Below are 10880 nucleotides of genomic sequence, written 5' to 3' on the forward strand. Positions count from 1 at the left end.
AATATTCTATTAAATTATAATTTATATTTATTTTTAGGACTCCCAATGCTTCAAGGTTTGGAGGGCTCTAATCTCATCTCAGTTTTACTGCATTTTATATTTCCAATAGTTCCTTTAGCTCTCTGTTGTTTTCCTTCATTCTTTCACAGCCTCTGAATTGTTCCCACAGGGGAGTTAGGGCAGATGTTATATTTCTGTGTGGATTTTATGTCCATATGATTCCTTTTCATAAATTCGCAGCATCTCGTCACACGCCTTCCTGTCGTATCAGTCCAAAACTCCTTTGTTGTTGGGCAGCCGCCGTCTTGTGTAATTCTGATGATATCAAATCTATGCATCTGCTCATAATTTCCCCGAACCAATCACATCAAACTTAGATAGCCTTTCCAGGGGGGGGGGGAGGGATACCAAATCACATAGAAAAACGAAAATAATTACATGTCAGAGGCTCCCCCCCATGACTATCCGTTATTCTGCAGTTTGGGTCTAATTGCAACATGGCAGATTTCCAAAAGCCACAACACAGGTCGAACAGATATTCCGATAAACCATCCAAAAGATTTTAATGAGATTTTCAGCTGCTAATGAGATCCTGCTTCTGTCCAATATCTATAAATTGAAGAATCTTTTATCCTCTTCCAGACCATTCAAAAATCCAAAACCTTAATTATATAATATTTTAATTTCCACACAGTTTATATTTTCATTCTTGCTTGCTGTAAATAAACGGTTCAGATTTGGGGGGATTTACCAAGTAATATAATGAAGCAAAGTATAATAATAAAAGAGATTCGCCCCCCTTTCAGTTCCGTTCGACATACCAGTTCAGTCCGATGTTTCCCTTCCACTTTTTTTTCATTTCAGTGGCTGGGTATTTAGCAAATTAATTTCTCCCTCCTTGCTTGAAGCATGTCCAAAACTTAAATCCATTTTTTCATCTTAAGAAATGGAACTTGAGATGCTTGCGAAGACAACGTCCAGGAGAGCCCTGCTCTCTCGGGGGCTTTGCATCCAATGCCCCCCAGCCCCTCCTTCCGAATTCGGAGCCGAGTTGGTGGGCAACTGCGGATGAGGCAGTGTCTTCCCATATCCCTGAGAAGATTTAGGGAGGCCGATTACTCCTATCTCAGCCTCTAATTACCCTCTGGGAGCCAGAGCGATGGAATGTTCAGCCATCATCCTGGCGTCTCAAGCGGAAGTCTCAGCCCTTTGCTTTCAGGCTTTCAGGAGGACCTCTTTTTAATGGGTCATCTTATCCATTAGCTAGAGATGTGTACCAGTGTTTGCAAATGTTTTGAGCAAGTGTGCATCTTTGCTTCTTTCTTGCTGCTTTGTGCTTCTAGAATCAGATTCTCCTACTGTGTTGTTTCTTGAAGGTCGTTGATTGTTCCTTGGCCTCAACATTATCTTGTTTGGATAATAATAACTTGAAGCAAGGAAGGGTCATGTGCTGTCTTCATCAGGCTCTCATCTGAGCCATGTGGGGAAGCTATTGCTGAAGCCCTGTTTTTGTGGCATGCTTGTACCATATACCTGGCTAGAGTGATGCATAAGAGGCTGGGAAATCCTGCTCCTAGTTTTGCTGCTCAGGAACAACCCAGGACCTGTTTCATTTTCTAGATCAGAGCCCTACATAATCAATCTCGTAAAGATGTATGTGAGACGCCCTTACTGCTGCCATGAGCTGTTCGGGTTTGATATCATGCTGGATGAGAACCTTAAGCCATGGATTCTGGAAGTCAATATTTCCCCCAGGTAAGTTGTGCATGGTGCCCCCTTCAGCTTGAGCTCTGACTTGGTGCATTTCACTACAATTTCAAGAACACCCTTTACCTCCAGTTTGTCCCACAGATGTTTGCTAGGCCTGTATGCACAGATGCATGCATTCTGTTTTGCCAATGTCTTACTTCATGTGCTGATGGCTTCCATCTCTTAATGTGAGGGAGGCAACACTTACATTGAACTGTATCACACAGTGTGTCTCTGATTGGTATGTATGTCTGTGTATTGTGTATGCATGTGGGTTTGGTGGGGGAGGGGATACTAAAAGAGAGAGGTTGTCTTGCCTTGGAGATAGAGTTCCTCCTTTCTCTCTTTTGGAAATCAAACTTAACAGCTATCTGAAATGCCAAAAGCTAGAGCTAAAGACATGACGATGGGCTTGTCTAATCAAGGTTTTGTTCTCTCTGCAGCCTTCATTCGAACTCTCCTTTGGATGTGAGCATCAAGGGTCAAATGGTCAGAGATGCCCTTAATTTGGCTGGTTTTCTGTTGCCAAGCACAGATGATGTGGCTTCACCCTCTGGAAGTGCCAGCAGCTCCACAACTAGGTTAGAGATCAAACTCAGAAGGAGAAGTTTTACTGGGCATCTCATCTTTTGCATTGTTCTTGTTCAGTAGGGGAGTGAAGAGGCCTGAGTAGGAAAGACTGAGACGAAAAGTTGTTGTGGCAATAGTATGTGTGGCTATAGCACAGAAGCATAGCTGTAGCCTGTATATAGGACTATGCATTTTATTCAGTCATGCTATTGGTACAGAAACTGAATTAAACATCCAAAGAATCTTTGCTTTTGTTATTTTTTAAAGCAAGTTTCTGGTCCATGTAATTGCAAGATGGGCTTGAAAATACCCAGGCAATACCTCGTGCAACCTTGGAAGCTGAGCAGTGGTGGTGATCTCAGACATATTGCCAGGAATACTAGGCTTCAGTAGCTGGAATTGTGTGTTGCTCCCCAACTCAGCTCAGCCACAATAGCTGTCAGGGATAGCACCAAACACCTGGAGGGGACCAGGTTGGGGAAAGCATGAAGCAGGCTGGTGAGGGATGTGGCCTGGGGAAGGGAGCATGGCCTAGGAAGAGTCCTGGGGCCCAGATGGAGGGGCTGGAGGGTTGCACACTGCCCCCATGCCTAAGGTTCCCCATCCTTGATCTATGACTCCATGGATCGTGTGAGACTTTTTTGCTTTCTTTTGGCTTAACAGAGTATAGCTTGCCAAATGCTTATGATTCTGGCTGTAGGTGCTTGAATTGAGGGCACTGACTAACTCTCTTTGTACTAACTTCAATTATTGCTGTGCCCAGCTTGAATAGTGTCGCAAAGGAGAAGAGTAAGTCATCTCTGGAGCTGTTCACTTCTGAGAAAACGAAAAGAGCTTTTTATCTGACCTCAAAAGTGCCTGATCAGGTAGGCGAGAACATGCCTTCCCCAAACCCTCTGCCCTCATTCTGAGATCTCATGCATGTTTGGGCTGGAGTTCTCTGCTCTTCTCTGAATCATTTCATTGTTTAATTAAATAAAACCATAAGTAGTGTGCATAAAACAATATAAAACCATCAAACAAGTATACGTAACTAAATTACGTTCCTCGCTAGGCTTGGTGAAATAAAAAAAAGTTTTTAGCAGGGGTGTAAAACGGTATAGTGAGGGTGCCTGCCTAATATTAGTAGACAGGGAGTTGCAAAGCATAGAGGTAGCTACTAGTAGATGATCATTACAACCACTTTGCTTGGGGAGTGCTTAAGAGTTCAACCAAGCACTTTTTCTGACTGAAAATGTGTCACAACAGGTAAGATGCATCCACACACAAGGAGGAGGTGCTTGTTTATCCACAGAAGGACTGGTATTTGAAGGAGGTTGTATTTTGACATATAGGATATGATTTGGCTAAGTGTGAAAGTTATAAAGAGCTGTATTTCAACTGTATTCAGAGCAAGGCTAGTGTCAAACCTTAAGCCCATCAAGCACACAGCATAGCTTAAGAAAATGTTACAAACTATAGTTAAGACCCAATAGGCCATAGCCACTGGTTGCCATTGTTATAATGGGTGGGCATGGAAGCAGTAAGATTTCCCATTTCTTACTTACGCACATGCTTTTTGGTTTAGTTTGTTCAAGGGGTACAAGAATCATTTGGGGACCATAACCAAGAACCCTTCCTTCTTCATCCACCCCCAACAAATTCCTATTTGGATGTCTCTCTTCTGTCTTTCCACTGCTGTCACAGTGGGAGGGGAATATGTGTTGTGTGGCCAGCATCCTAGAGTGGCAATCATAGTGGTTTTAGAGAACTGAAAGTGGCATGCATGTAGACTTTTGCAGTTATCTCCTGGAAAACCAAGGTGTTTCCTTGTCCATCTTGGCTGCAGGAGTTCTATTCCACCATCCTAGATGTTCTAACACCAGATGATGTACGTGTCCTAGTAGAGACAGAGGATGAATTTGCTCGACGTGGACAGTTTGAGCGAGTTTTCCCCTCGCGGTTCTCCATGCACTACCTACGTTTCTTTGAGCAGCCGCGATACTTCAACATCCTTACTTCCCAGTGGGAGCTGAAATATTTCGTGAATAAGGTCAAAGGTAAAGCAGTTCCCATCACCTCCTTCCTGCAAGCTCCCTTCTAGGATAAGCAATTAATTGTTTGGACCAGCCTTTTATAAGTAGACTGCATACCTTGCTTTCCAACCCAGAGCTGTCTGTGCTCTTTCCCCCAAAGCATTATTATCTATCATCCTTACAGGCTGCCAGTGTGGTTTGAGTGTTGCTTCTTGCTGGGTCATTTTTGTCATCTTCCCCACTCCCCACACTTTGCAGCCACATCTTTGGCTTTAGGGCAAAAGTCTCTCTTTATTCTTGCCCACCCCTTTGTCCTTTCATTGGTTTCTATTGGATATCTTTAAGTCCACACCCTCACCCAGAGCCTTCCTGTTCATCAGTGTTACTTGCTTCTCTTGAGTGTATTCAGATAATTCCATAGAATAGACCAGGTAGAAGTTCACCATCTTCAAGTGAGCATCATACCATTGCAGCTTGATTTTTAAACGTGTGTGTGTGTGTGTTTGGGTTGCTCAGTATCAAGGCCCTGCATTACTTGTACCCACTGCCTTCTTACAACCAGGGTAATTGCTTAGTAATAGCCCTCAAAATTTCACATGTGAACTAGCATTCATTCTGTGGTGTTCCTTTCTGCAGGGGTGGATCTGCTCAGAAACTGGTGTCACAAAGGCTTTCATAATGGAGTGGTGACAGAATCCACAGTGATGGTAAGGGTGGGCCCTCTTTACCTTTCCTCATACCTTAGATTTGTTCTCCTTTTTTCATGAGGGTGCCCATCAGAACTACTTGTTACTAATCAAGTGGCTGTATTTGTGGCTGTCTTACTGGCCTGAAGCACCTTCTCTTTGCTTCACCAAATTTGAGGTATGCTGGGAGATAAGAAAGGAACATTTAGTACCCCCCTCACTAGCTGTCTAATTCTGCACTCTCTCAACTTCAGTGGTCAATTCCAAGATCCCACCTCTATTTGAAGAATGAACTCCCTGTGAATGGCTTGAGCAAGATGGAATTAGGCAAAACCAGGTGAGATTGCAAGAACCAGCCACTGTTATCTCTTGATACAGTTCCAGTTGGGGTTTGTCCATGATTTTTCATCTGTTCCCTTATAGTGCAATTCTTTGCAAGTCTGCTCTGAAGTAATCCCCACTGCATTCAATGGGACTTATTCCCAGGTGGTTGTGTGTAGGATTGTAGCCATGGTTAATATATTTTAATGCATTTTTGGTTGTTAACCTTCTTATGAAACATGGAGAGAAAGGAAACTCTTCTTTGTTATTTACAGTGAGGGGGGGAAAGTATTTGATCCCCTGCTAAATTTGCCTGTTTGCCCTCTGACAAAGAAATGACCAGTCCATAATTTTAATGGTAGCTTTATTGTAGCTGTGAGAGACAGAATAACAACAGGAAAAACCCCAGTAGCCCTGAGCCCATGTATGGTCAGGCAGCTTTGATCATGTAGCTTACAAGCTAGGATTTCATGTTATGTTCAAACTAGGCCATTGTCTTAGCTTTTCTTATTTTTACTTCGGTATATATCTGACAAAAATAATTATTTGTAGCATTTTTATACTAACCTGTAACACTAAGTATTCTGGGCAGTGTACTTAAAAAAAAGCATGTAAAATGTAAAAACAACATGAACACAAAATCACAAACAAAGCTAAAACTTCAAAATAAAAGCAGCAACAGAGGAACCAGTAGTACCCAATGTCTTAAAAAACAACAACCACCCTTTGGGCCATGTTTTTAAGTAGGAAAGCCTAGCTGAATAAAAGGCCTTGACCCATGGCCACTGAAAAGTCGGCACCTGCCTCACCTCACCTCACTTGGCAGGGGTTGACTTTTAAAGATGATTTTCAGGTCGGGCTGGATATATATGGGAGGAGATAGTCCTTCAGGTAACCTAGCCCCAGGTTATTTAGGGCAGGAATGGAGAACCTGCAGCCTTCCAGAAGTTCTTGGCCTTTCTTCTCATTCCAGCCAGCCTGGCCCATGGTCAGGGATTATTGGAGTTCTAGTCCCAGAACATCTGGAGGGTCACAGATTCTCCATCTCTGTTTTAGGGCTTGAAAAGTTAATACTTGCACTTTGAATTGTCCCCTAGAATAGATTAGAAGCCAGTGTAGATAGAAAAGCACAGGCATGATATAATTTTTCAGCCACTCCCTGTTAACAATCTTGCTGCCCTGTATTGGAGCAGCTGAAGTTTCTAGACTGTTTTCAAGGCAGCCTTAGGTACAGCACATTGTGGTAATCAGGCCTGGGCAGTGGTGAGCCATAAGCCCTAAATCCTTCTTTCCCATCAAATACAAGGATGACACAGTAGTAATGGAAAGACTGCTGTTTCCTTCAGACGGGTGAAAACGATATGCTATGGAAGTGGTTCTCTCTCTGTGTGCTCCATTCTGTGCTGCAAGACAGATCTGCTTCTCTCTCAAGTTCTGTCTTCTTCCCAACAGCAAAATCCTTGTCCAGCGAGATGGGGAGGAGCCAGTCCGAAGCTCTGAGCCAAACCCTTGCACTCAAAGCTTACCTCAGATTAAATACACAGTTGGAAGTCTCAAGAAACCCGCAATCCCTCGGACCCTCAGCAACTCAAGCCTAGTGAAGTGACGGGGGACTGAGTGAGTGGCCAACTTCCCCTTCCTTATGGTGTCAGGAGGGGGCGTACGTGACCTACCTCAACGGAAGCTAGGAGAGCCAGCATGGAAGGATGGGGAGGACCTTTCGTCCGGCACGCCCACGTAGAACTATTTTTTTGGAAAGGGAATTGGGTCGAAGAGGAGATGTTTAACTTGGTTAAAAGGGACAAATGCTCTGTTTATAGTTTTTTTATGACAAAGGAAGTTGCTAAACACAGAAGCTTGGAAAACCTATTTAACTTTTAGTGTGAGTTCCTTATAGTTTATTGACCTTGCAATGATCATCACCACTTGAGCCGTAAGTGCCTCTCGCTGTTAAGTGCCGACATGCTAGGTTTGGCCAGACACCGACAACCTCAATGACCATTTGTGAAATGAGCTGCTACCATGAGGCAATTGCATGTTTGCAATTGACATAATAACCCATGCATTCACAACATGACACAAATTCCTTATTAGCCGAACAGGTGGGAAAACAAACTTTAGAATGGATTAACACCAGTAAATCAGGCAGATTTTTTCATAAACTCTCTGGTGCATGGCCATAAGAGAAATGGGCTTAAACAGTGAGGGAAGTGGTGGGGAGTCCTTGAATATTCTTATTCGCTAGGTACACACCCGTGTTTACTTAGTTCCTGGGTACAGCTTTCCTGATGGACTTTAGTTATGGAAGGTATTTTCTACTTATTTTTTACTCTGGAGAAGCAGATTTTGCAGTGTGCTGGTCCAAAGCACAACTGTGTAGCTTAAGCACTGGTGGTGGTTTCTTAAGACAGGAGGAGAATCTCCTTTTGGTTCTAGCTTTGTGCTGGAACTTAGAAAAAGGTGTGCTAAGGTGGCTGCTTCTTGTTCCTCTCTGGCCTTTAGGGCCAGGTGGTTATCTGTGTTAATCTTCCTAGCATTCATACACACCCTACCTTGAACACTCTCCAGTTCTTTACCCCTAAAGACTTGACTATAATTTAGCCCCAGTGGTGCTTGGCTGCATACTTCTTGCTTTAAGTACTGCAGCCTCAGTCAGTGTTATTTCTGATCAGTCAGTGCCTTCTTCTCCCTGCCGCTGGAGAATTCTCCCTTTTCTGCACTTGTTATACTTTACTCCTAATCTGAATCTGGTACTGGATTCCAGCTTTGGGTACACTTTTCAGTTGTGTGCGTATGTCCGGAATGTGTTAGTAAACTTGCACTTTCAGCCAGCAAGGGCTGTTTGCTGTCCTGATGCCTGGGCACTGATAGATGCATCTGTTGCTCTACTTGACTCCTGATACCTTGACACTTAGGAGCATTTCCCATCTGTACTCAGACACCACATGCAGGAAGCTGCTAAATTCTGAGCCATGAGGGTGAACTCAACAACTTTGGCTGCAAGAAATCTTTCTGTTTAATGAAGTATAGGAGTCCTTTTGTCTCATTACACACACACACACACACACACACACACACACACTTCAGATGCTATGGACAGCATGAGGTATGCAAGTCCCCGGATGCATCACTGTGAAGTCTTTTATTTTTTTTCGTGTAGCCTTAATGATATTCCACATGCCTGTACGTATTTCTCACTATGGTGGTGAGATGTATTTAGGTGGTTACTTGTGATAAAAATGGCCAGAAAAAGGAAGGCATCATTTCTACAGTGCAGCTCTCCAAATAGATTGCTTCTCCATTGGTCAGGGCAGTATGAATCAGTGTCTTGGAAAACTCCTGGATACAACTGGATACAGCAGCTGTAATCTAGAATATAGATGCAGTGTGCATTTATTGTTAAAGCGGTTCAAGTCATTGCAGAGGGGTGTGAGATTGCCTGGAAACACTAAAGCAACAGTGCACCTCTTTCTTACTACATCTGTCATTTGCCAATCCCAAGTAACCTCAGTGACTAAGCTCTTAAGAGCAGAAAAGCTGGGAAACATGGAGTTGGAAGCCAAGCCAGGCCAGGCACACCGGATGTAGTTGTGCTTTCTCCTGGGGCCTTATAAGTAGTAGTAGAAGCTCTCCTTGCATCATGCCAGGGAATGAGTTGCTAGAAATCATTTCAGAGTCTGCCTTGCAGACAGTGACTTACCTTGCATTTCTGTCTTACTTCACTGGCTGTATTAACACAGGTATCTATCTTGGTGAGACCTTTATGGCATGATCCCCTGAATTAAAGCTTCTTTTCCCCTTGGCTTGTTATTTCCACCCCCTTCAGATTCATCATAACTTCTCTCCAGCTTGGCTCTTCTCTTAGCCAGCTTGGCTGTCGCTGAGGTTGGGAAGATAGAAGTGGAGACGGCTTGCTTCTTCCAAGTTTATACTCTATATGTTCCTGGCTACTAGCTTCATCAGTTGACAGTTATCAACCTTCCCTGCAAAACTTTGTAAACAGAGGGGAAGGGTGTGTTGCACTAATCGCTATTGTGAGACAGCCTTTTCTCCAAAAAGCCAACAGAAGACAGTCTAATCCTTTAGGAGACTTGAGTGTTGAATTTTTGTTTCTTATGACCTTTTTGCAAGCCAAGCTGGGCAGGTGCTGAGATCTTGGTGAGGCTGTGCATTAACAAAAGGAGGGCAAGCCAATTTCTAGTAAGGTAATAAAACAAGAGTGGAGGGAGAGTTGGCTTCCTGCTGCTAACATCCTCAATGTATGTGCAGTTTTAACTTGGCTAAAACCTCTCCCCCTGTTTGGCTGGTACATGAAAATGAAGGCTTGCCTTTTGAATCCTCTTTTAGGAACCAACCCATGTGTCCTAGCCCTGCAACAGGTTTTATTTCACTGTCCCCTACTGAAAACTGAGTGTCATGTCCCTTCTTTGGGCTCTGTAGGTGGTTGGTGTCTAATGTGTCCCTCTCAAATCTCATAGCGACAATCTTCTGTGAACTAGCCTGACTCCTAGGATTGTATTGAATGACCCAAAAGAGCTAGCTGTGTAGAAGTGTGAAAGTGGAGAGGCCTCTTCGAGTGTCCTAAAGAATTCTCCCAGCTGGCCGTCTCCCTGAGCAGTCTTATACTCTTGCCACCACCACCCACCCTTCCTAACTTGAGTAATTATGAGCAAACAGGTGTTCAGCACACTATCTCTGTTTCCTGGTATTGACAGGCATTGCTGGTTCTCTCCTTCCCCCGTGCCCCATCAGTATTTGAACCTTAGGTGGGTACTACTCTGCACAAAATGTCATGGATCACTCAATGTAAATTGGTGGAACTCAAGAGATCTAGGGAAAAGACATTGCATTTCTGGACAAATACCACCCTTCAGCTCAGTGGTAGAGCATATGCATATGCTTTGCATGCACAAAATCCCAGATTCCCAAATAAGGTGGAAAAGGCACATGTCTGAAATCTTGGAGAACCTCTGCCAAGTCACTATAAAAGGTGCTGAGGTAGATGGACCAATGGTCTGACTCAGTATAAGGTAACTTCCTATGTAGTGCTTTGTAATGAACTTATTTCCTTGTCCTGGTGGTTTTCTTTTCCCCTAAAGCAAACTATTGCAGTAAATGGAAGCCTCATTGGTTGGTTTTATCTTGCTAAGGTGGATCCTCCAAGCAGTGTGCTATAGAGCTTGATACTGAGAGGAACAAAAAGATGTGCTATGACGTGTGAGGAGCCACACTATGCAGAAGGGCATAGAATTCTGCCCAAATGTTTCAGGAATGGAAGACTGCTCTGGGATAGAGGAGAAGCCATCCCAGCACCTTCCACATTTCGGGATTTGAAGCTCGAGTAGCTGCTGTCTCAACTTGTTTAACACAACTATCTTCTTCAGATGAATTTATTCTGCTCAGAGTGAAATGTCAGTGGTCAATTTATTGGTGCACTGAGGGCGCTAGTGGTTTTTTGGGTCTTCTGAAGTGTGCATCGGAGAGATCCAGAGGAGGATAAACATACATTTTCAAAAGGATGTCACGAGTCCAGTTTAAC

General features: G+C 43.6%; 1 protein-coding gene across 7 annotated transcripts in view; it reads left to right on the plus strand.

Moving 5' to 3' along the window:
* Positions 1-10880, plus strand: part of TTLL4 (tubulin tyrosine ligase like 4) — a 30908-nt gene extending 20028 nt beyond the window's left edge. For 3 of the 7 annotated variants that reach the window (XM_033160383.1, XM_033160421.1, XM_033160374.1), the window contains 7 exons: positions 1621-1755; positions 2193-2330; positions 3083-3185; positions 4148-4358; positions 4971-5041; positions 5275-5357; positions 6794-7210. In XM_033160383.1, coding sequence (XP_033016274.1) covers positions 1621-1755; positions 2193-2330; positions 3083-3185; positions 4148-4358; positions 4971-5041; positions 5275-5357; positions 6794-6947 — 895 coding nt within the window. In that variant the 3' untranslated portion in view covers positions 6948-7210. Of the gene's footprint in view, positions 1-1620; positions 1756-2192; positions 2331-3082; positions 3186-4147; positions 4359-4970; positions 5042-5274; positions 5358-6793; positions 7211-9167; positions 9448-10491 lie in introns of those variants that run through there. The other 4 variants (XM_033160392.1, XM_033160403.1, XM_033160412.1 and 1 more) reach the window with 4 other exon arrangements.

Source organism: Lacerta agilis, chromosome 1 (genome assembly GCF_009819535.1).
Source record: "Lacerta agilis isolate rLacAgi1 chromosome 1, rLacAgi1.pri, whole genome shotgun sequence".
Classification (NCBI taxonomy): Eukaryota; Metazoa; Chordata; class Lepidosauria; order Squamata; family Lacertidae; genus Lacerta; species Lacerta agilis.